Raw genomic sequence first — 25,417 nt, 5'->3', positions numbered from 1 at the left:
GCAATACACTGTTACTCAAATAAATTCGATACGCTGATTCAGTTATTATGCAAAACTTTTATTTACAGAAAAAACACGGTAGTGTGTTTGCACTATAAATGTACATGCACACTTCAGACATATTGGAGCTGCTTGAAACCGCTAGGTTACTTTGACCAGGTATTGCTCATGAAGAAAGCACTTCTTTACTTTCAAGTCCTTTCCAGAAGTCCGTATGATTTGGAACTGCAGCAGTATTCAGAACTACAATTAATTAAAACGCAACCAGCTAGCAAGAGCTGCCTTACCAATAAAGTTTATAGAGTGGGACATAGGTGACTTAGGATAATCATAAAAATAAAAAAAAGATTTACCTGCTGTTCCTAGTTTTTTTTCCGATGGCTTCACTTGTTTAAAAAAAAGTTCCAAATATATGTAGCTTTAGTGAAACTAATGTAAGCATACAATTTACACTAGTCCTGCAATGTGCATCATTTCAATCAACTTTTTGGGATGAAAGTACAGCAAAATTGAAACAATGTAGTGACAGATCTCCAGGAACACGATGAAAAAATCCTTTAAATGAAAGCTACAATGCAGAGAATGTTCCAGGAACACAATCTTGTATTTGCATTTCCAGGTGACTTAAACAGCAAGCTCATAGTCAATCTAAATGTTCAACAACTTTAACTATAGATCTGCTGAATACCACAATATGATGACCCTATACTTTGCCATCTCCAGCTTTCAGCTTACATTCTCAGTAATCAAAATGGTGAATGATAAACAGAAATAGAACTTGGCAGGTTGCTATGCAAGGCAGGTTGGAATGGACACATAACAATGTACATAAAATGCTTATCAATAAATCAACCAGCGAGTTTGCTGGCTACAATGGAAGGCTTTCTCTGCGGCAGGTCCTGGGGTGTGGGTATGTGGTCTCCGGTGATCTCAGTCTTCTCTGTTGGAGCCATGGGCAGCTGTTTGTTCTTCATTTTGGCTTTAGCCATGTTGTAGTCACCAGAATCAAAGTACTTTTGCTGTGAGAATAAAAATGAAAAGTATTAGTTTAAATGTTGTCAATGTTAAAACTGCTAAAAGGAGAGCTGTCCTTATTAAAGTATGAAACACACCCCCTTCTGAAGTCTTTTCCTGAGGAGGTCCGAGCCCCCTGGCTTGGCAGCCAAGTTAGGATACCTAGTCTTCAGTTTGGCTTCCTCTGCCTTCTCAGGACTGATGACTTCATCCTCCATTTCCTATGAGGACAAGTCATGCAAAGGCAGAGAACAAAATATTTATCTTCAAAAAGAATGCAAGAATCGATACATGATGCCAGGTGCCAGATTTTCCCCGTTACCAACCGAAGAAAACACTTTTTATATATTGTGTGTCCTCTCAGAAGAAAACACACTCCTGCAGAGACCTGAGCATGCTATTTATAAATCAGACCACACTGCTCTGTGAGCTTAGCCGCTAAACTAGCGCACACTTTGAACAACAACCACAACTCGGGGCGTCTCTGCAGTGTTGCACGACACCCAGATGAATGGTTTGTGTGAGAAAGTATGCTCTTTTAACATGTATTGTTGAGAAAAACGTCCTGCTAGGACCCCATCACCAGGAAGCTAACTAGCTTGTTGCTAATCGCATCTCATCCATTCATGTTGGTGGGAGCTACCTCAGCTAGCACCGCCTGCTAGCTAACACGTCTGGGGTAGACTTCGATTTACCTGCCGTTCCTCGGGATTAACTGCGCCGTCGACCTCCTCGGACATCGCGGTCTGGGCCCAGGTAACAGGAGTACGGGAACGAGATGTCAGCCCTCAGACAAGCGGAGGTGAAGCGGCAGAACGTGGGGCGATGCAGCAGCTACAGCAGCTAGAGCCAAGTGATGAGTCCGGCCCCTAGGAGGAGCAAACAAGGACCCTAGGAGGAGCAATCAAGGACCCTAGAAGGAGCAACCAAGGACCCTAGGAGGAGCAATCAAGGACCCTACGACGCCTCAGACACGTCCCTGCTACCAAAACAAGAGGCGGTATTAGACATAAACACACTGTCAGACCACGGCAGGCTCCTGGGGACCAAACACTACACCTCCACACGTCTCAGCTCTATAGAGTGGCGAAGTCACGCCCCTTCTGGTTGAGCCCATGGGACCTATGAAATCGAAAAATATGAATGGGTTTCAATGGGGAAAAAGAAATTATCTTCTGGTCTGGTTTTTTGGATGTTTTTAGTGCAGTCAGTTTTAACCGACAATGACATGGATTCATGCAAGATTGTGGTTGCTAGCAGAATAACATGATTGAATGTGCCCCATTTTAAAACAGCTATTCCAATTTTTTTTTAATTATGAATCTTGGAATCTATTGGCCCCAAATATTTGGTGTTATACTGCACATCTCAGATAATGAAGTGGAGACATCAAAATTATCCTGAGACTATCCCTACAAACGAGCTGGTATAGAGCTGAAACTTTTTTTACCATGATTGCCATCAAACTTTCTATACCACATTTACTTCTAAAAGTATTCTGCATTAAGGTTGGGCAATTGTCTTTGCAAATATCAATTAACACATTCATGAGTACAATTAGCTTTTATTTAGTTTTCAAAATATATCATCCATTTGTCACATTTGTTAGAATGGGCCAACTTGAAGACCCGAACCACGTGTGCAATATGGAATAAATGGTTAAACAGAATAACTTATATACAGAATATTCCAACGGTTTTGTCAATTTTGAATTATTTTCACTGTTTAACAAAGTAATATTATCCGAGGGAATAAATGCTCATTCTGAACATTGGTACAAAAAACATTGGCGTAATACAGCTCACTGGAGGGGAGTTTACATTCCTTTAGGATCCTTAGGAAATAAAAGAAAAGGAACAGCTGTTGCTATTTTATTGAAGTATGGAGCACGATGGATTAAAAAGTGCATCAGGCCGTGGGATCAATGTTATCCTCTGCCATGACCACGTCTTCTTCCAACTTCTGCAACATCTTTTCTTCCAATTGTTTGGCTTTCCCTGGAAGACAGACAAATTGATTAGAAACAATCTTATACTTAAAAGAGTACAACATTCAAGCATTCTAGAAAGGAGTTACAAGGGCCACACATCTGATCACGCTGTGACTGTTTCCATCAAAGTTGACTATTGTAATTTAGTACCTGTATGAATGATGCTTTTATCCAAATAACTTTTTTTAGACACGTCATTAATAAGCAGGTAGGGGTAAGGCATCTTGCTAAAGGATGCCTATAAATAAACTGCAGGGACAGGGGTTTGAAACCAGAACCCATCGGATGGGGGTCAGGCCTCCTCATCCCCTGACTATCTTGGATTTCATTCGTTGTGCCAGCTGACTCACCCGCATGTGGTGCCCTGATCAGGTGAATGTTCTTCTTGACCGAGATGATGGCCTCTTCCTTGTCCAGCTGTTTGCCCTTCTTCAGTCTAGAGATAGGGAATAGTGTTAAAGGCGTCGGTCTCAATGCTGAAACTACCAACTCTCTCCTACTGTTCAACATCCCATGTTTATGGAGTGTTGACATACAATATGGCATTGGTAATTGATGTTAGTATCGACCTCGGTATGAAAAGTACTTCTTACCTGTTTATTATGAATCGCGCCTGTCGTTTATTTTTGATCACTTCTACTTTCTTCATTGCTTCCACTGGAATAGAAAGGACATTATAGATTCAGAAATGCAAATTATACATTTGATTGAGTTCATAAAATCAACCGATATGCATTTCTAGCTTTAAGTGGCGTTGAGATTTACCTGTCTTGCTCCAAAGCTCACGCTGGTATTTAAGGGGAATATTACGACGTTTCTCAAACTCCAAAGCATTATCCTGAAAAATTAGCAAAGTTGTGTTAACAAAGACATCCTAACACACATGCATTGGGATACATGGTGTAAATATATTGAAATCAAATAGAAACCAACCCACCACTGTCAACTCCTTTCCTGCCGCTTTCCTGAAGGCTTTAGTCCATCTGGTCTTTCTTGGATTACGCTTCTTCTTGAAGTTTTTGTGACATTTGGATTTGCAAAATCTGAAGACCTAGAGAAAAAGAAACAAACGCAGATGAAGGGAAATAAACTTAATGGAGGGTCCTGGCAAACAGCCAGGGGTGTGTTCCGATAACGACCGGTAGAGGGCGCACGACTACAAGAGAAACATCGCATTCTGTCTTATTCATCGACTATTTCACATTAATGTTGACAATAATTAACTACTGACAATTTCCTATAAAAGTGACATGCTTTTAGTATCATCTCAGAGCCACGGATTACTGAACAGACTATGTCATAGTAACACGTGAGAGCCTCAGCACGTTTAAATGGCTGAAGGTAGCCTAGCCTGAAGGCTAGCACTGCCGAAAAACAACCGTACAACACCAAACTACCGGCGGTCACACGACCAGACAGTGAAATACCTTGCAATCATTTCGAACAAACATGTTCCCATGCCCGGGGTAGACAGGCCCCGAACAGAAATAGCATTTTTCAATGCGCATTTTGGGTCCTCGTTCCTGAAGAGGACCTGGCGGAACACGCTGACGAAAACAAGACCGTGTGAATGTTTTCTTCTTCTGTGTTATGAATCACTCCGCCAGCCCCTGCTCATTACCGTCCCCTGCCGGTTACAAAAAGGCCCGTTGCCCCTTCTCAAACCCGCCTCCTGCCGGTTAGGAAACACCCGCTGCTCCTTGTCATAACCGCCCCCTGCCGGCGTTTTACTCCCAATGTCTCTTATGTGTGTATTTGCTGAATGCAATTGCAATGTTTGACCATGGGGTGTTTTGATCGAATTAAAATGGTAACAAAAAATGAAGAGTTTTGTAAAACGTAATATGCCCAAATCTAATTTAGATTGTATTAAGGCCTATACTCATTCAGTGTAAAAAATCCATGAAGGTGTTAGACCTTAACAACTTCTGTTAGGATCAAGGCAAAGGCAAAGGCTGCCATCTGCTCATTTTTCAATTTTTATATCTGATGGTGCATTACTCATTAAATGTGTAAAATATATGGGGCTATGGATTAATTATTTATGCAAAAATATTGGCCGTTCTTGGTGTTTCGGACAGATCACAGAACGGTTTTTACCATGAGTGTAAAAAATAGCAGATATCCCAGTGCTTTTTGCCTGTTCGTGACTATGGAGACACTGTATCAAATTGCTTCAAAACTGATACGGCAAATTTAGATGTCACATTGAATAATTTATGCAGATTTATTCTAAATTTTCAATTTTCGACATCCCCACTGTATAATGTACATCATCTGGCAGTTCATTTTCAAATGTATATATCCTATCTATTTACAGGAATATTAGTATCTATTTAATATCTATTTGCAGTATTGAGGTTAATTTCAAAATTCTCTTATCACTCCCCTCACACAGCCTGCTCCTCTTATTTATTCACTGTCTATTTACTGTAATAACTCAGGTGTGGCTGTCTAGATTTCTCATTGAGTTTGTGCATGGTGTGTGAGTGTGTTTGTTTTTGTCCATAATTAGTCTAATTGTAACTGTAACTATGTCTGCTCTTTCTTGCATATTGTGGTGTATCTCATGTTGGGTCTTTTGTCAGGACTCCTTGATGCTACATCTCAAGGGGGTTTATCCTGAAAATAAAACTTTCAACATTAACACACACACACACGCCGCGCACACGCACACGCACACACACACAGAATCTAATCACCACATCCCAAATAAAGTGAGTGAAACATTCTGTTTTTCAGTGATCGTTTTATTTTCTACCCGTGGCCATCTTGAGAGTATCAAAGAGGGATTTAAAACATTTCAGAACAGAAAAGCCAAAACAAATATGGAAGTTTAACGTGGGACTAAATTATGAACACATTAAAACACTTGAAATGAGGGAAGCATAAGTTAAATAATAACAATAAGAACAAATTCTCCTTTTCAATTGGCATCGGAATTCAGGTAGATTAACTACTAGCGAACACCATTTGGCCATTTTTTAACGCCGTTAAATTTGGTTTGCGTTAACGCCGTTAATAACGCGTTTAACTGACAGCTCTAATATATACCAATCCATTCCACAGGGGAAAAATACACGACAAACCATTAATAATCAGGTTCAGACATGGATCAAAAGAAGTTTGGGATTTTGGAACAAAGGAATATGCCAAAAGTTAAAATCAGACCAAAGTTCTGTGTAACTGTAACAACCTTAAAGTGTTCTTAAATAGACACGACCAAACCGACAGTTTAACACCATTTGATCTCTCAAGCTTGACACAACGCAACAGACTATCCTGATAAAACGTCTTCTAAAACTCTTAAAATACCATCACATATATATGCAATATTTTTCCAAAATGCAAACCAAAGAAAGAACAAATCACTTAATAGCAGAGACTTCTCCAGTTTCTTAGGCAAGATTTATTTTGTTATATAGATATAAAATTTGATTATGTTGCTCTTCACACAGAGGGTCAATATTTTGATAGTCAGCATCCATGTCTTCATCAAGACAAGACATAGGGATGTTATGAAAGGAGAGATCTTCCCAATTCAGTATTATTTTTATGGAGAAGTAGTAGTGACAGATATCCCTTGATAAAATAAATCTTATCGTCACCATCATAATCTATCACTCGCAGAACCCACAATCTTTGGTCTGTTGTCCATAATATCTACCGTATCACAGCCAAGGCAGAAGGATATGAGGCGAAACCCATCTGAGGAAGCGTACAACTCTTTGGATAATAGCGTCGGTGTCACTGCTGCACTCAGCAGCTCTTTAGAAGGCAAGTGGAACACAAGGCAAGGAGTCTTGTGTTAAAGCTTTCACCAAGAAACAATAGCATTAAGGGAAAAGTAACACATATTCAGCAAAACCATTCATACCACCCCTCCTGGGTTCCTTAGATCGTTGCTAAGAAAAAGGTTCGGAATATACACTCTAAATGTACATCTACAATAGTATTATTTTTTGGTAGCACTTAAAAATTCATCATTCTTTGGACACATTCCCGTCTTTGGATCCACCTTATCCATAAAACGCCATGCCCTTCAGCAATAAGGCCATGTTAAAGCTATTAGAAACCAGTGCACTGAGATGCCAGCCGTCGTTTTTTGGTATGATATTACTCAAAAGTCAGACAATGTCTAATGCACTTATTCTTTTCACAGCATGCTATGAAATGTGACATATAAAAAGCAGTTTATAAAAGCAGTAAATAGTATGTGGAGAAATGGCGGTAAAACCAAACCCCACCCAACGATAACGCACCGACACAGGTAGACGAGACGTTAAAATGCTTCAACCTTGCCCCCTGAGTCTTGTCAAAATACTGCACCACCTACTATGATAAAAGGAGGTAGAAGGGTACATACAGAAACAGACAGTTGAGGTAGACAGTGAGTATCAAAGGGATTAATCGCTCCTGCTGCTCCAGTGGAAAAAATTAAATACAATGAAAACTTATCCGAAATTGAAAGACATTTCTTGACATTCTTTTAAACATTCATCATAGGTGAGCTTTGGTTCAGGTCAGACAATGCACAACACATGCCCGCACATTGACACACACACATATACACGCACACACACATGGCCAGACAGACAGAAAGACAGACATAGAGACAAACACACAGACACACGACACACACAAAGGCAGATAGTCAAAAAAAAAAGGAAAGAAAGAAAGTAGTAACAACATGCAGCTTAAATCCTGAGATATGCCAGAAGAAGCACCACCTCAGCCCTCGTCGCCGGCTCCCTGATCTCTGTCCCTGAAAAGCCTGCAGGTCAGGGAGCCCAAAAGGGTCACTAGTACTGGTGGTGGGTCTAAAAAGGCTGTGGTGGGCGGAGGTGTCAGGAACCGGCTGGGTGGGGCGGGAACACGGACGGCAGGGAGACCATCAGCGCCTCAGGGGGCCAGTGAGGGAGGGCGCAGATTTCAATCTTGTTGTCTTCCACCCTGAGCGATGGAGTGAGCTCCCCAACCACGGCGACGACCGCGGGGCCGTCGGCAGGACGGGAGAAAGGCGGTTCCGCTGGGCCGTGGCTGCTGCCTGACGAGGAGCTGCTAGTCTCCTCCTGGGAGTAGTGTCCCGAGTCGGCCGTCTCCTGGCTGCCCTCGCCGGTGTGCCAGCTCTCGGGGGGCTGGTCCTGGTGGGGCTGCGGACCAAAGATGATCTCCCGGGAGAATGGCGGCAGGGCAGCGGACCCCGGCCTCTCCTCGTACCGCAGGACCGTCTTACCCGCCTCGTACAGGCAGGCCCTCTTCTCCGCCTGCGGGCCCGAGAGAGGAATGCAGTTTGAGTGACTCTGTAGCAGTACCATTGGAGGTCTGGGACCATTGTCTTGAAGACAACACTGAAGGTGAACACTGTTACTGAACCTAAACACCACTTACATCACTTATGTTTGGATTTTGCTTCTCCCTGGAGAAGAGTCGCCACTTCTTGGTCCTGGTGGCGCTGTGCAGCGGGCCGGAGGGGCTGAGCAGCCTGCTGGGTCCGCCCTGGAGACAGCGAGACGGGGATCGGTTAACCAACGACATTACAATGAAAGAAACATGAAAAGGTTTCCTATGACTAACTCAAGACTCACCTGTTCAGAGTTCACCTAGACTCTGCATAGCCACCCGGACCCACCCCTCCTACCTATTGGATGTTGAACATCCTGGTACTTAATGTACGCACTTATTGTATGTCCTACTTATAGTACTTTGTTGTGTAGCATCTCATCCTAATAATCTTTTTGTTAAACAGGGAATGGGTTAACCCAGTGATGATTAATGCTTTGCACTTGGTTCTATGAACATCCTTACTGTACCGACAGCGATATACGGATTCACCTTCCTATGACAAATGTACGCGTAAATGTAAGTTGCTTTTGATGAAAGCATCTGCTAAATGCCCTAAATGTAAATATAATATCCATGCCTGGTCTGACCTAAAGGGGGCGCTGTTTGGTGTCTCTCACCTTGGCGTCTATGAAGGGCGGTCTCATCATGGGTACGAGGACCTCAGCGTTCTCCGAGGGCGGCTGCCCGCCCGCCTGCGCCCCGTCGCCGCTCAGCACGCTGACCATCTTCCGACCGGACGGTTTCCTGTCAAAGACGAGAAGTCAGCCTCCATCCACGAGAACATCATGTGGTTCAAATAAGTTATTTTCTGTATTTTTGTCATGTTGCTGAGGCTTCTGTTCTAAACGACTTTCAGTGAAGTCAGACACATGTGATTACAGAGGGGGTACTCGTGGAAAGACATCTTGTTAGAGTCACCCTAGCCACTCCCTCATCCTGAATTCCGTTACCTGGATCTTCCCTTGTTGATGAGGATAAAGGCACACAAGACGATACAGGAGAGCGCGATGCAGACGCCCACGATGATGCCTGTCATCGATCGCTGGTCTATGTGGTAGATGCTGTTGGAATGGGCTAGGATGCAAAACAAACAAAGCATTTCACCATGAAGCTATTACTATTTCATCAACAGTTACTGAAACACCAGCGATGAAAGACAGAGAGAAGGAATCAGTTACTATCCATATTTAATTCACTGGTTGAATAATTGAGGGCGATATCAATCAGAGATACGGGAGCCTCTACTTTCTGAATAATTTAGATTTTCCATTGGAACTTTCACACAATTATATTCTGATAGATTGTTTATCCAACTAAGCAGGACTGGAGTGCCATGCTGTTCAAGTCTGGTTCTGTACCTGGTGTTTCGGGGAAGCTGTCCGAGTGCCGGGGGGTCTTGCTGCGGTGCCCGCTGGCCCGGGGCAGGGCCACGTCCACCAGGCTGGAGTAGGGACCTTCTCCGAACTGGTTGGCTGCACAGATCTTCACCAGGTAGATGTTCCCAGGCTCCAGCTTCTCCAGCAGGGCCATGGTATTGCTCCCTGACATAGTATAAAAGTCAATTCAGATACAGGTCAGGGCATTGAGTTTCGAACCCACATCCTTAAACACCATAACTAGGCACTCAACTATCTTTTTCCCCCTACGGTCCTCAGCGGATGAGCCATTGTTTCTCAAACCCCAGCCTGGGCGTTTGGTGGAGGGCCTTACCGTCCCGCTGCAGGATCATCCAGCGCCCGGCCAGCCAGCCCTTCTGCGAGGCGTAGAGGAGGGTGTAGTGGGTGACCACCAGCAGGGGGTCCGCAGGCTCCCGCCAGGACACCAGCACCGTGTCGTCCTCGATCAGGGTCATCCGCACGGCCAACGGCGGCTGGGTGGGGGCTGTGGACGCGGGGACAGACCGATCATATCACAGATCCATCACCGCTTATACACTGGAATAAAGGCTCTGTGTAAACTACATCACCTGAAGGAGGATACCACATCCCCCTATAAGACCATAATGATGAGCAGTTCTATCCACTCAAAGTAGTAGTTCAGCCAGGCCCACCGACACTTAACCTGTTAAGCCCCGGCAGTATTTTGGTTTTTTTCGCCTATACACATACCCAAATGGAAAAGCTTATAACACAGTAACCCTAAGTCCTAGATGGATGTATGATACTTCATTTGAAAGCTGACAAGCTCTAGTTTCTGTAGATATGTATTTGGCATGTATCATACACACAACCTAAATGACATCAGTTCAGACATGGCTCTAAAGCAATTTTTTTTGTCTTCGAAAATAATAGGTCATAATTGAACTACAATAACTAGGATGTGCTTTATATGTAAGGCATATGGCAATATGCCAAATACCTTCTACATCATGCCAACTACACCTGGAAGAAATTTTGGAGTTCTAGGCCTAAACCTTGGGGAGTTAATGAAGTTTTTATGGTGTGTTGTCACTGGCGGCACAAACCTCTCCAAAATGTCTCCAAATGGCCAAATTGTGCCAAATGCATTTACTCTACTTCTGTGACACTGGAAACATTACTGAAGCATTTTGGTGACTATAAAACCTTTCTCCGTGATTCAAAACATAATTTTTTCACACATTCATATTGAGATATTGGCCATATCATGAAAATATGACAAGAACTAAATATGAACAATATATGCGCAAAATATGCGCAAAGTGAGTTGTCTGCCGTGTTGACGCAGCTTTATATCTCGGCTCATACGTATCACAGCTGGACACGCCTAGCAGCGTTGGAAAGGTAAACTCATTGGCTAGAAGCCCAAGTGATTGACATATCAATAGCCAATACGCTGTCCCTATACTAAAGCCGCGTAACAAAGTAAACAAAGCCCATTGGCCCTTCGAACTGGGAGCGCTCCATCTACTTCACGGGCTGTACCGGAGTGAAAACTGAACAGAAAAAGACGGGGACACTTTTATTTTGTAGCCAGCAAAGTGATGAAAACAAGCATATCCAACAACTGCATGCTGGAGCTAGAGAAAATATCGATACGGCTGCGAACGTCTGTATGTTAGTTGACGAACAAAGTTTGGAGATGGTAAACAAATGGACTTTACACGACGATATTCACAAGCTGGAATAATTTTATGAAAAACCATTTGGATGCTTTTGATCAGTGGATTCTCACGGACAATTGGAATATAAATAATTGAGGAATGGACACATATTACGGTTCTCAGATTGCTTCAAAGGTAGGGAGTCACTCTGTTTTCTGGCATTTCCGGTTTACCATGCTGGTTAATATCAATATTTATGGTTTTGTGCTCATGATTTATAAAAAAAAAAAACCGGATGAATAAATTGTGGAGATTCTACCCTTTCTAACGATGTATAGAATGTCTGTAATGATGAAAGTTGAAGCGGGTTATGTCGCTGCGTAGTGGAAACATGTCGTCAACAAACAAAAATCGCCCACCGGTGGGCGAATGGGTCTTAAGAGGGGTATTAGCTCAGTAGTTTATGGATGTTCCATAAACCTGGAATAACTTGACAAAATTGAAGCTAGATGAATTCTTACCGGCGGCGGGGGTCTGGTGGTAGACCACCGAGCTCCAGGGACTGGACATCTGGTCCAGTTGAAGACGGACCACAAACTCATAGCGCGTGTTTGGACTGAGGTTCCGGACTGTCATGTTCTGCTTGATGCTGTGAACAGATGGGAAACAAAGCATATGGTGAAACACTGACGTACCAGGACCTCACTCCACTCACGTATTGGGGAGGACAAACCTCCAGAACGGTTCCTAACAAGCCAAGTACAAATTATATTCAGTAACAGGATCAATAAAGGAACCAATCAAGGAAATTTTTGGTAAAGTGTCTTTAGTTTTGATGTATAGCGCAATGTGCCATGACCCCTCATAAGTTCTGTGTATGTGTTGTATAGACTGCCTTTATATAGTGCTTTTCTAACCAGTGGCCGCTCAAAACATTTACAATATGGCCTAACCCACCACCCATTCATGCACAAATTTACGAAACCGATGGCGGAGTCAAGCACGCAGGTCGACAGCCACTTCGTCGGGAGCAGTTAGGGTGAAGTGCCTTGCTCAGGGACACCTCGGTGACAAGCCAACCCGCTCTCCCTCCGGAGCCACTTGCCGCCTCTCATAAATTTGTAAGTGTTAACTCTTTACTTCCACGAGGTGCTGCGTCTTACGTCTGCAGGTAGCGTACGGCGGTGGCGTTGTGCGTCCCCACGGGGGTGCAGCGGACACTGAAGCTCAGGGCCTTCCCCGCCATGAAGGCCGGGCGACTCCAGCGCACCACCACCGAAGAAGACCCGTTGGCCGTGATGGTCACGTGACTGGGGGCAGGGGGCACGGAGGACAGGTGGTCTCTCACCGCTGGGGGAAACAGACGCAGAAATGCACATTTCAGGAGTCCATAGGTTGTTTGACTCCAAGCCAAAAGGTTCTGGATTCGATCCCTTTGCATCAGCATCTACCTGTATGCACCCTTTAGCACATAGCTGCTCAAAAATTACTTGAAAAATTATCCAGTTATATATATATATATCATCGTCCAAAGTTATGATTATTTACGAATATTCCCCTTATTGGAACATATATATGTGGCTTGAATGCAGAACAGCTAGCCCAGTGGTGTGGCTGCTGAGCGATCCACTTACAAACACATCCAGGAGTGCTGATGGTCTGGTCTGACTGGTAGCCGTCTCCCAGTTGGCTGAAGGCCAACAGCTTCACATGGTACTTCGTCCTTGGATCTGCAATAAAATGGAGGGGTTAGCATTTCTAACATGTGCTTTAAACGGCAAACTCCACTAAACAGGAGATGTGATCCGAAGATAATCCACTCCACAATTTGAATTACAATACAACTACCATACTCTGCTGCTGCACAGCAATGATGTTATATATATATAAACTTTTTGGATTTAAAGATGGATTTTTTTTCATTAGCATAGAAAAGAAGGAGAAAAACCCACTTTCCACAAAGTGTCTCATTCAGAGCAAGAGGCCGAGCAAGCAGCTCTGTGTTCATGTCTACCCCCCCCCCCCCCCCCCCCCCCCACCCTCCCCACCACCATTAGCCACACAGTCACACGTCATCTATCATGGGCTGTCATTGTGTTAGGCTGGCAGCCCTACCGACGGCCTGGTAACTAGAGTGACCAATCAATACGGCCTGCAAATAATATCGACAACACCATGACACCCCGGTCTGTATGTTCCTTTTGAAGGCTTAAGGTTTAACACTGTTTCTTTCTCTCACCAGGGGAGTTGGGGGCAGTTGGACTGAAAGCGAAGATGGCAACCTCTAATTTCTAAACTCTCGTGTAACTAGTAAGACAGTAGTCACAAGTAGACACTAGTAGACGTGATGAGTTTCAGCCTGTGAGAAACAGAGAAATTAGGAGATGTTCAACGAGGCCATTCTGTGGTGTTGTTGCGTGAGGGAGACATGGGCTATCGCTACGTCTTCAGCTCTAGCTCAGGAAGACCGGGGGAGGGGAGGGCTGATGTCAAAGGGTCTGGCCAAGATAGAACAGACGGAATCCCGGCTCAGGACCGGGGGCCTCTTTTGTTTCCTCTGGCAGGGCTAAGTCTTCCTGAACCTGACTTCAGCAAGCCCCACTCCCAACAATACAACGGATACTGAGCTAGGTAAGGTACAAAATAAAACCATCTGACAACAAGTACCGTATTTGCCATGGTTGTTCGTTTCATTTGAGAGACATTTGAGAAAAGATGTCCCTTGATCTTTACCATTGGGATTCCAGCGAAAATGCAGAGTGGACCCACACCCTACAACAACGGCCACATAGCAAACTATGAGGGCAGTTTTGACCTTATTCACTTGAATATGGTCTGATGGACATGGCAGTGGACTACAGAGGTCCAGACTTGATCGTTGCAGACCATCTGCATTGACAACGCAGAGAGAGAAGTGGGAGGGGGGTGAGAGGTGGACAGAGGTCACCCACTCCGTCCAGCTCGGTGTGGACAGTCCCTGGAGACCCGGTCGGTGTCCAGCTGAGGAGGCTGTGGGAGTAGTGGGGGAGGGGGCCAGTTGGGGCCAGGATCTCACAGGGTGGGTGTGGCCCCTGGACCCAACACAATAGCCAGGGGGTAATTATGCAGGGCCGGGATGGAAAAACGGTGTTGGGAGGGGACATCTGGAGGCCGGTGATCCCTTGTTTCTGAGAGTCTGAGCTCCCACAATTAGCATTAGGCAGGCTGCTGAGGGCCGCTGTTTGATAAAGAGGGGTCAGACTGTATTGATCACCGGACAGCGGGCCCTAATGCAAATAGGCCGGTCGCTGGTCAGAGTTAATGGCCTGATGTAGAGCAGGACTCTCGTTGATCAAGGGCCAAATGGGCTTTGGCCATTTCCAAAACCGTCTGTCGGAACAGTGATTTAAATATCAAGATGTCAATATAGATACTGAGTTAGTTAATATCCTTCACATAGGCTTGGTACAGTCAAAAGCCCAAAAATATAAAAACGAATGAAAAGGACGCTCCTGGTGGCTCCTGAGGCGGGCTGTGGACACCCTGAGGGAGGGACTCACCGAGGCCGCTGATGGTGTAGTGTGAGAGCAGGGCCGGGAGCTGGACGCTGGGCTGCTCAGGGAGGCCTTCCTCGTGGTGGGACAGGCGGTAACCCTGCACCACCACGCTTCCTGGGGCTGTCTGCCAGCGGGCGATGACGGAGGTACAGTTCAGGGGCTCCAGGTGGAGGAGGGGGGCAGCGGGCACTGGGATGAGAGGAGACACAGAACACACAGACAACACGGTCAGGATAAACACAGAGAGAGGAAGAGAGCTGCGTTCAAGAAATGACACATGAAAACATGAATGCTAAACCCTGGCTATCTCCAAGCCGATTCACAATGTGTCATGATCACATGAAATATGCCCATGCCCAGAAAAACCGTCAGGTGAAAACGACTCATTCATAGAGTAAAATGCTACCCGCTCAACAAAGTTACTTTATTGCTTTAGTATCCTCAAAGTGTTTTATGGCAGTGTGTTATGAGCATGTTGTATGCTAAGAGTTGGTTCTTCAGAAGCTGAATGGATAAGAATAAATACACGGTTTCAATAGATCCAGCAGCCTTTTCATTAATAACCCCCCCCCCCCCACAACCACAATGCCTTGCCTATTGACGAGTTCTCACACAGGCCTTATCCGGTGGGCTATCCCTCATTCATAGTAGCATATTTGCTATGAGATATAGCTACTTATTGGCAGCTACTACTACTGTTACTTTATCATACACATTTCTCATCTCATTATTTAACATTATTTAACTTGCCTCTAAACAGATCAGAAGTCTGCACGAGCTGGACAAACAACCAACTCCTCTTTTCAAGGCACCCGGCCATGAAAAGGGGCCATTCTTCCCCACACAGAGATGCCCCAGGCCCCTCTTTTATGACCCGTGACTGAGGCCACTCCAACACCACTGACAGCCGGGGCCAAAGGTCCCTGGGTAACCAACATAAAGACTGTGGGACAATGCTGCCGGGCCAGCTCTAGTCATGAGCCCGCTGCTCTGCGTGGGGGCACGGAGGACCTCGCTGCTCAGAGAGCAGCACAACACCCCCCCACAAGAAGTGGCCCCGCGTTCCTATGGTCACAGTTTGGGGCGCAACAGCAACACTGTTTGCTTTTGATCTTTTCAATAACTTTCATGTGACCTAGGAGTATTTATCACATACTGATACGGCAACGTCAAATGACTGATAAAACCTCCCCTTCTAGCCATGGTGGGTGTATGGTGGGTCCCCTATATATGTATATATATATATATATATATATATATATATATATATATATACATTGAGCCCAGATTAACCATCTCAGCAGCACTCCCTGTTCTGCTCTGCTAGTTGTTACCTTTGCTGCTCGACACCCTGGGCGTGCGGTGGGAGGTCCAGGCGCTGGGCTCGCACCAGCCCACGCGGGTCGCCACGGCGATGCGGAGCAGGTAGATGGTGTCGGGCTCCAGGTGGTCCAGGTGGTGCTCGGTGGCGTTGCGGGGCAGGTCCACGGCGGTGACGTCGGGGTCCGCCGCCGTGCGGTAGGACAGCCGGTACGCGGACACCCGGCCTCGGCTCAGCTTGGCCGGCAGCGGCTGCCAGCCCACCTGAATGTCGCTGGTGTTCCGGCTGGTCAGGCTCAGCTCCGGGGTCCGCAGGGGCACTGCAGCGCAACACCAGCAGAGGAAACCACGGTAAACCACCTTTATACACTTTAAACTCATCAGAGAGGAAGTAACTAAGACAAAGGGATTCCAGCTGATCGTCTTCATCAGACGAAGAAGATTAAAACCATCCGTGTGAAGCGCTGCTATCCCTGTCCTTGCAGAAAGTTCGACAGTTGGTTTGAAAGAATGTAAGAAAAATAAAAAAGAGTTTCAGCGGGAAGCGGCGAGAATGCGAGCCCCTCTCGCTCCCCATCCCGGACACCCCCGGTACACTCTACAGCCACATTAAAGGGCTGCTGCCTTAAGTACTGCACTGATTTACTGCCAGGAATGCCGGCCATCTCTGTACTCACCGTCCTCCAGGGTGTGTTGGCTGACTTGGTCGGACATACGGCTGGCCCCCATGGGCATGTAGGCCACGATGTAGAAGGTGTAGTTGCGGGCGGGCTCCAGGTCTTCGATGATGTAGCTGGTGGTGTCGTTGCCGATCACGGCCTGGAGCTCCTCGTTGTTCAGACCTGGCGGGGGGGAGCAGACCATTGAGGACTAGAAAACGAGGAGAGAGATGACTGACGGCCTGACTGGAGAAGACAGTAACATAAATCTAACGGTCGATGTCCAGGAACAGGCATGTAATGTAAACCAGAGGCAAAGGAGCGCTGCCAGACTTCCTGAACACGGGATGTGTTTGACGCTCCCCCTGTTATCCATAAAGACGACCATATAGCAGATACAGTGAATCTGTCCGTTTGGATGCAATGTTTGAATGCAGATTTGCACCGCATGGTGTTTACATCTCGATGGAGTCAATGCATTGTTGCTTGTTCCCATGCACATATTTCTATATATTTAACATATTTAATAAAACGGACCTTCATCCCTTCATCTACTAAAGTAAACATTCCATCAGGAGGCAGATTACCAGCACTCACAACTGATAATTATAATCACAATCATAATAATACACTTTAAGAGGAGAGAAGAGAGATCTTGTTAAATGTCTGAATGTGTCTCACCCTCAGCCTTCATGTAATGGATAGAGTAGGCGATGACTTTGTTTGCGTTGTACAGCGGTCTCTCCCAGGCCAACAAGATGGCGGAGCTGGAGATGGTCTCGGCGTGGACGTTCCTGGGAGCGCTGGGACGGTCCTCCGACATGACCACGATGAGCCGCGCCAGGGACAGCACCATGCCGTACTCACTCTCCGCCACGCACTGGTAGATGGCGTCGTCCTCAGGGATGATCTGGGTGATCACCAGCTTGCTAGGAAACCATAGTAGAAGAAAAAAGGTTAGAACACACTAAAGGGTTCTCCTGATTTTCCTGAGTTACACTGAGTTTTCTGAGGTGTACTCCTGAGTTTACAGAGTTATACTCCTGAGTTTCCTGAGGATTTACTCTTGAGTTCCTGAGGTATACTCCTTCCTTAGTTATACTCCTGAGATTCCTGTGGTATATCCTGAGTTTCCTGAGGTATATTCTGAGTTTCCTGAGGTATACTCCAAGCCTTCATGGTCAAGTTAGGTCCATTGTAATTTAAATAGCCCTTAAGCCCAGTTAAAGTCTCAAAGGGCTTTCCATGCCCCATTATACTACGGGACCAACGGTAAACTGTGATGATAACATCGATCTGTCTCACCATTATAGTGAGTACTTGCCTGTTGTACATCTTGATCCTGCCGTTGAGGTGCACCTTTTGGCCATTCTTCAGCCAGCTGATGCGTGGTTGGGGGACCCCTTCCGCCTGGCACATGAACCGGGCCGTACCAGCTCTGGGTCGGGTCTGGCTCTCTGGCCTCTCAACAATGGATGGACGCACTGGAAGCACAGGCGTGAGAAGAACAATCATCACATACTGCTCTCTCATTTATTCATCCATCGACATAACCAAAACACCTGAACGTGTTAAGGATATCTCTTACACCTCCTACCTGATATATGACTGCGAATAGTATTTCCCAAAATGAAGACCATTTAACCAATATCCACGATTGACTGTATACCCCTCACAACAAATGTCAGTCCATTGCAGACATTTACATTTACATTTAGGGCAGACCCCTAATAAGCACATTTGTCAGAAGAAAGAGAAACAATATATCGCTGTCGGTACAGTAAGGTTGTTCATAGCTCTAACCCTTGTTCTAGGTTGTTCTAACCCTAACCCTAACCCAAAAAGTGCCAAGAACTAACAGTTATTAGGTTAACCCATTCCCTGTATACAACAAAGACAGCTAGGATAAGATTCTACACAACTAAGTACTATTTTTAAGTGCAAGGACAATAAGTGCGTAAGAAGGGTGGGGGGGGGGGGGTTTGGTAAGGGGGAGGCTATCCAGACTCTAGGTGAACACTGAATAACTGAGTCTTGAGCCTGTTGCAGCAGTGCAGTTGAGTAAGGGTAGTATGAAGGCCGTACCCATGACGGTGAGGCTGGCGTAAGCTAGGGTGTGGTTGCGGGTGCCCGGGGTGGTCGCCCTGCAGAGGTAGATGCCGCTGTGCTGGGGCTTGACGTCGGTGAGCACCAGGTTGCCGCTGCCCAGCACCTTGGCGTTGTAGACGTCGATGGGCTTGCTGTCCGCCCGGCTCCACGAGATGATTGGCTGAGGGTTGCCGGTAGCAACGCACTCCAGGACGACCGTTTGATGCATGGCCGCCGTGACGTTCTGGGGTCCAGCGATGATTCTGGGCTTCTGGCGAGATTTAGGGGCTGTCCCTGAAAAAGAGAGAGGAAAAGAGATAATTAAAACCATGACTCAGGATTAGGGGAAGGAACACTGGGGAATGTCAGCACACTTCCAAACTATGGTTAGAGTCGTAAGTCTTTTTACTTGAGATAGTTTAAGCATACACATACACGTACAGCAGGGATGTATGCATGGGGTGTACGTACCCTGGTGGACCGTCAGAGTAGCCTCTTTGCTCTTCATGCGATTGCCAATGTTGGTCGCTACGCAGCGGTATTGTCCGGTGTCTTCCAACCGTGCTTTCTGGATCTGAAGCACTCCATTTGGTAAGATTGTGATTCTTGGAGAATCAACAGACAAGAAACATGATATATGACACAATCAGAACATGTGAAAAACGCACCAAGCATGTACCCAGAACTAAAGCACAGACCTAATACACGGGCATGTACGATTCTGGTCATAATGTGGGGAGGGCAGCAGTCCTACCTGTCGGTCTCCAGGGGTAACAGACTTTGATTGAGCTCCCAGGTGATGGTGGCCTGAGGGCTGGCAGCGACGGCGCACCAGAACCGAGCCACCGACCCCTCAGAGACCCCCGCAGGAACAGGATGGGCCAGGAATTCAGAAATACCTGTGGACAACAAACATGAATAAAACACAGATAGGTGTCATGAGGTTGGCTTCTATGACTGGCTCCTCAGATTGGATCCATGGACCCCTCGGGGCGTACCTTGAGTCCAGGTCGAGAACAGGAATTGGACTCTTTGATACATTGTTTTTTTTGTTTTTTAATCTGGCAAATGCTGGTGTGTTATACATGAACAGCCCTGAGTGTGTGATCAGTGATTGTGTGCGTGTGAGCCATTGATCATCTCCAAGCGCCATGATCTTGCCTTTCAGGTGCTGATCTTTAAGGACCAATAGTGACCAGCTGGTCCAATCAATAGATCAATGGTGGAATGACAAAGGATGATGCATTGCCATCGCTAAATGTTAATCAATTCACTCTCTCTGCACCGAAAAGACCCCTCATCTGAGTAAAACCAAATCTTGAACAGTCTGTGAATAGATTTAAGGATTTACATGGTTCCTGTATCCTGTAAGGCCTAAAAAAAAAAAAAAGTTTGGTTCCTGTTGGTTGTCAGTTGAGGTCATGGGTAGGTAGGGAATTTATTTTATTTTTGATTTTATTTTTTCCAGCGGCAGCGAATGATAGGTAGGTTGTTTTCATTTAAAAACGAGAGAATGCGCTCATCCTTGTACAGAATGAAGAGGTCTCGTACTAAAACGTAATTATAGTTTGCATCAAAACTTTTTTTTTTTTCTTTTTTTTTTAAGATCATAAAATAATTTGAGTCGCACATAAATTGGCGGTCGGTCGGAAACCGGAAACGAACAAAAATCTTTTTAGGCCTAAGATACAATTGTATAGGCAGGCAAGTGATATAGTCTTACTTACATGATATATGAATATGATATATGAAATATGAAATCATGTGGATAATAAAATGTAGACAATAATACCAAAATACAATAAATATGTAAATGTATATAAGGCTGTTAGTTAGCACTATTCATTAAGAGGAAGCCCTCCCATCCCCCAGACTAGAGGAAGGAGTCAATACCATCTTAAAGGAAATCAATCATTAGGGCTCCAACTGAAATCAACATTAAGAACGTCTACTAGGGAGCATTCCCTATTCATTTATGGTGTACTGGTATCAATATGACACACATATTAAAACTATTTTCAGACCCTTAGCACTGAGAGTTCCTTTATTATGTTTTCATAAATCCTTTGACTGAAGACGTGGTGGGCTCTTACTACGACTAAGAAACCGTTATGACTTTTTTTTTAAATTAATTTGTTGTAGTAAAGGTCTTTCACAACAGAACATACACTTAAGGCAATGTTGTTTGTAAAAATCTAAAAACCCTTTCTTCCCAACAGAGCTGGTTCAGCACAGACTGCTCTGCTAACAAGGTCTGCTCTGTCGTAAAGCGTGAATCAATGGTCGGGTCAAACAGCACAAAGATTGCCCTGAAGAGGTCAGAGTTCCCCCCCACCCCCTGTCCATCTCATTTTAGCCCTCGGTCTGGGACCCAGATCGAAGTCAGCACACATATTGGTACACAAATGGTCCCAAACAAATGGTACCAAATGGTATTTTGATATTGGTGTATTGCTCCAACACAAATGTTGCCACAACTCTCACTAACCAATTGGAAATGACTCAATAGATTTACTCAGACAGAAGAAACACAAGTGAAGAGTGGTGTTCATGGTTAAGTTCAAACCACTATATATATATATATATATATATATATATATATATATATATATATATTATACACATATAATCAACCGACTTGTATTATAGCCTTTCGGGGGTTTGGACTATTTGTGGACCTTGATTAAACTGTTTGCTCAAATAACAACTGAATCATCACTGTGGGATTAAAAAAAGGAATGCTATTCACTCAAGTGTGAGAAATGTGGGCTTATAGTTCTGACAAAAGACCTCAACTTGACAATGACAGGAGGAGAGGCTGTGAAAGAGAGCCTGGGCAGAGAGAAAGGCCAGCCGGGGGCCGGGCCCACTGGTGACATCACAAAGCCGCTCCTGGTTGACCTCCGACCCTATGGGCCTCTGGACAGAAGGGGAGCTGAGAGAGATCCCATCCTCCACCCTCCAGCTGACCAAACCCCCCCCCCCCCCCCTTCCCCCTCAACTCTCTGCTGGACAACAAACCGAGCCTCCACTTCCAGCTGACCGGACCACCACCCCTCCCTCCCCCTTAACTCCTTTAACACTGGGCTGGACCACAGACACAACCTTGTGATAAAGAACAAAACAACAACTCAACAAACACTATAGAAAGGAAAGTGCAAGTGACCCTGAAACCTTGTTTACACCATCCTTGTCTGCACACATGACATCACAGTGAGTCCTGGTTCAATCTCTCATTCTCGATATTAAAAAGCGAGCTCCTTGCTGGGTCAGGTTCCTGCCCTCCTCACAGGAGCCACACCAGAGCTGGGAGGCGGTATCCATGACTCTACAATGTGATGTATATCTGCCACACAGAGTCCAACTGAGATCTGACTGTGGCCGGCCAGGCCTATTGAATTACCATCTCTATCGCCGTGTCTGCTGATATATGGTCCAGTGAATAGAATGAGAACCAGCCTTTTCTTCTGGGCAGCGGGGCCAGCCAAACAAAAGCCAACAGGCAAATGGCCTTTTAGAGATTCCTCTGTGTAGCAGACCAGGGACCAACCATAGAGAACGGTTTGGGCACTGCAACGCTGATGCAAATGTCGAAGTGGCTCACTGATTGCAGTAATGGGAGTAAATGATGTAGCATCTACAAACACAGTCTCTAGATATCCTTTACTTCACTTAGATGTATGGCTGACTACAAACACACAGAGGTGTATATTTCAACATAGGCTTCCATGAGTCAGTGTAAGTTCACAGGAGTACCATACCACAAATAGGCCTGTAGGACGTGCATAAACATCTTGCCTTTCCCCTGAAGGTAAGTCAAAGACTTTTTTCTCCCCCTTCCCCTCCCATAGGGGTTCATACTCACTTGCGATGGTCAGGCGTGATCTTTGGCTGAGTATAGCTCCATATTTGTTCTGAGAAAGGCACTGATAGAATCCTTCGTCAGAGTCCCCCCTGTCGTTCTTCACGGTCGGTATGTACAAGGAGCCGTTGGGCAGGAACTGTGCATGTTCGCTTGCTGCCATAGGTACTCCGTTTTTAAGCCACTTCATGGTGACTGGGGGCTGCCCATGAGCCAGGCAGTCCAGCACAGCTGAGTCCTTTGGTAAGACAGTGATATCACTGGGCTCTGTGATGAACGATAACTCACTAAAACATAAAACACCTGGGGAGGGGAAAGGCATAATAATCACTACAAGTTCACTGTCTGCAGTTATCATTGCATAACATCATATATCTTATAATGCTTAATGCATGTTGTATAGAGCAATTATAATCAGAAAAATAAAAAAGGAAAGGAGAATTTGAGGGAAGAATCGTGGAGATGAAAACCGTGAGCTTTCTGCATACATACAGCAATGACCGAATTCGTTAAAACAACAACATGCATGCATAAGGTAAATACATACGATTTAATCTAATACGAACAATCAATAAAATAAAACGGCAATAACATGTGAATATAGGCTCCTTGGTGAAGCAAGTCAGTGCCATAACCTGCAGACTACTGTTTGTTATCACATGCAACGGTCCCATTAATGACCAGGAATCAGACCAACTTTAGCATAACACAAACCTTTAACAAACAACAGAAATAATGAACACTTGACTTACTGGATAGAGGGAAAAAACACCAAACAAAAAACACCCGTAGCCGGAATGTCTTCATTTTGAACTTTGCCATTTATCCGAGTCGCTCTGTCATGTCCCCCTCTCCGCGGCCGCTCTCCGCGGCTCCCAGATCACTAATGACCCCCGAGGCCCGACAGAGAGAGACACCATGGGCCCGCACCCACCCACCGCCCAGAGGCGCATGCGCGCAGAGTCGCGTACGTGTGATCTGTACGGGCTGAGGTGAGTGACCAACACTCTTTGGAGATCAGGCAATTTTGGTTTATCTATCAAATCTCAATCATAGTGGTCACACTTACACTTATTCTACACTTTACACTACACTACACTAAACTACACTACACTACACTTAATCACTTATTATTATTACTTACGACTTTCTTAGTTTCTCATATTATTACTGACTTAATTTTAATTTAACGTTATAATTTATTATTGAGATCTATGCTGCTACTTAATTTTTTACATATTTGTATTTGTACTTGTCTTTACTTACTTCATCTTTTATTGTTTCTGGTTGCGGCTGTTGAGGAACCAAGCCTAATAATTGTATCCTTGTGTACTTAATATGTACAATAAGATGTAATAAAGGTAATACTGATTCTGAATCAAGAGACCTGGATCCGTTATCATGCAACTAGGATGAAGCCAGGCCACTCTGGTGCAGCCTGTCATATGTTGGCCTGGAGGAAACATGGAAGAAACACTTTAGACGAATACCAGAAGTTTCACAAACATTGAGCAATGGGCTTTTTTAGAACAACCTAACCACCATTAGTGACTTCAACTTTCTTTTAACCAGCCCCCCTATGACACTTTTATAATCCTATTGACCAATTTGAGTGGGGACAGGATATAGAAGTGCCCTCCTAGCCCAGCTGCTGAGGACACAGAAGCCAGTAATTATGAGAAGATATCGATGGCTTCAAGTTAGCTGCTTAATGAATTCAGGTATTGATCCGACAGCCGTGCGAGTTGACAATGACCACACCCCCCCACCACCACCACCACCACCACCACCACCACCACCACCAAACACCCACCCACCCACCCACACACCCACCCACCCACCCACACACACACACACACACACACACACACACACACACACACACACACACACACACACACACACACACACACACACACACACACACACACACACACACACACACACACACACACACACACACACACACACAGACACATGCCCTTCCATCCCGATCCCTCTGTCCTCATTCAGCAGCAACACAATGGCCCCCAACTGAGTGATGGCCCATGCAGTATCAGCAGAACCTCCCCGAAAACACACACACCAAGTCACTCATCCAATCTACTCTGGGAAGTCCGATCAGAGGAAATGAGATGTTGACAACAGAGGGGGGAGATAAAGAACACTTTACAACAGGCCTACCTGAACAAATATAAGCTTTAGGCACATCTCCTGTGTGTAGCCATTATATGATGTTTAGATGGTCGGTTGGAGGAACAATGAGGGCAAGACTTCTGCACCTGACCTAGCACCTCAGTATCCAATCAGAGGAGGCGGTAGGGGAATCATATTGATTAGAGCTAACTATTGATTTAATCATTGTATTGTCTCTGCTATATTCCCACAGCTCGACTTATCTTTAAGAGCACGTGTGTCGCATAATATTCTGTCTCATTCGTTTTATATGTCCTTCTGAATTCATTTGACTGTTTTCTCTATAATCATATTGAGGCTATCATATCTTACGTTAAACAAAGCCTAATAACAAATGTACGGCAGCCCTGTTTAGAATCCTCCTTCATGCACACACATTCTGAT

The 25,417-nt window shown here is 45.2% G+C and overlaps 3 protein-coding genes across 3 annotated transcripts; all 3 read right to left on the bottom strand.

Moving 5' to 3' along the window:
* Positions 1-42: 42 nt before the first annotated feature.
* On the bottom strand, positions 43-2,112 carry arpp19b (cAMP-regulated phosphoprotein 19b). The gene is made up of 3 exons (XM_030366245.1): positions 1,710-2,112; positions 1,113-1,235; positions 43-1,019 (listed from the first exon to the last, which is right to left on the bottom strand). The coding sequence occupies exons 1-3, from the start codon at positions 1,752-1,754 to the stop codon at positions 849-851; spliced, it is 339 nt and encodes a 112-aa protein (XP_030222105.1). The 5' UTR covers positions 1,755-2,112; the 3' UTR covers positions 43-848.
* Positions 2,113-2,558: 446 nt separating this feature from the next.
* On the bottom strand, positions 2,559-4,689 carry rsl24d1 (ribosomal L24 domain containing 1). Its single transcript, XM_030366244.1, has 6 exons — positions 4,432-4,689; positions 3,942-4,055; positions 3,770-3,842; positions 3,598-3,661; positions 3,355-3,440; positions 2,559-3,011 (listed from the first exon to the last, which is right to left on the bottom strand). Exons 1-6 carry the CDS (start codon positions 4,510-4,512, stop codon positions 2,923-2,925), a joined length of 507 nt encoding a protein of 168 aa, XP_030222104.1. The 5' UTR covers positions 4,513-4,689; the 3' UTR covers positions 2,559-2,922.
* Positions 4,690-5,745: 1,056 nt separating this feature from the next.
* LOC115551511 (protogenin B) lies at positions 5,746-23,716 on the bottom strand. The gene is made up of 19 exons (XM_030367305.1): positions 23,590-23,716; positions 22,841-23,140; positions 19,730-19,874; positions 19,447-19,580; positions 18,973-19,269; positions 18,212-18,371; positions 17,569-17,816; positions 16,906-17,070; positions 16,243-16,548; positions 14,912-15,097; positions 13,007-13,102; positions 12,536-12,722; positions 11,894-12,021; positions 10,061-10,231; positions 9,709-9,891; positions 9,301-9,424; positions 8,968-9,094; positions 8,396-8,503; positions 5,746-8,271 (listed from the first exon to the last, which is right to left on the bottom strand). Exons 1-19 carry the CDS (start codon positions 23,657-23,659, stop codon positions 7,852-7,854), a joined length of 3,555 nt encoding a protein of 1,184 aa, XP_030223165.1. The 5' UTR covers positions 23,660-23,716; the 3' UTR covers positions 5,746-7,851.
* Between the last annotated feature and the right edge of the window lie 1,701 nt (positions 23,717-25,417).

The sequence above is a fragment of the Gadus morhua genome, chromosome 9, assembly GCF_902167405.1.
Source record: "Gadus morhua chromosome 9, gadMor3.0, whole genome shotgun sequence".
Classification (NCBI taxonomy): Eukaryota; Metazoa; Chordata; class Actinopteri; order Gadiformes; family Gadidae; genus Gadus; species Gadus morhua.
The sequence above is the reverse complement of the archived record's forward strand: the minus strand, read 5'-3'. Positions and strand labels throughout refer to the sequence as shown.

Coding starts and splice junctions, on each gene's coding strand:
- arpp19b (XM_030366245.1), bottom strand. CDS start 1,754: ATGTCCGAGGAGGTCGACGGCGCAGTTAATCCCGAGGAACGGCAG. Junction 1,236..1,709: donor TTAATCCCGAGGAACGGCAG/GTAAATCGAAGT, acceptor TTGTCCTCATAG/GAAATGGAGGATGAAGTCAT. Junction 1,020..1,112: donor GGAAAAGACTTCAGAAGGGG/GTGTGTTTCATA, acceptor TTATTCTCACAG/CAAAAGTACTTTGATTCTGG.
- LOC115551511 (XM_030367305.1), bottom strand. CDS start 23,659: ATGGCAAAGTTCAAAATGAAGACATTCCGGCTACGGGTGTTTTTTGTT. Junction 9,095..9,300: donor ATCAACAAGGGAAGATCCAG/GTAACGGAATTC, acceptor CGTCTTTGACAG/GAAACCGTCCGGTCGGAAGA. Junction 8,504..8,967: donor CGCCCTTCATAGACGCCAAG/GTGAGAGACACC, acceptor CGCTGTCTCCAG/GGCGGACCCAGCAGGCTGCT.
- rsl24d1 (XM_030366244.1), bottom strand. CDS start 4,512: ATGCGCATTGAAAAATGCTATTTCTGTTCGGGGCCTGTCTACCCCGGG. Junction 3,843..3,941: donor CAGGAAAGGAGTTGACAGTG/GTGGGTTGGTTT, acceptor CTAATTTTTCAG/GATAATGCTTTGGAGTTTGA. Junction 3,012..3,354: donor GATCAGGGCACCACATGCGG/GTGAGTCAGCTG, acceptor TCTGTCTTCCAG/GGAAAGCCAAACAATTGGAA.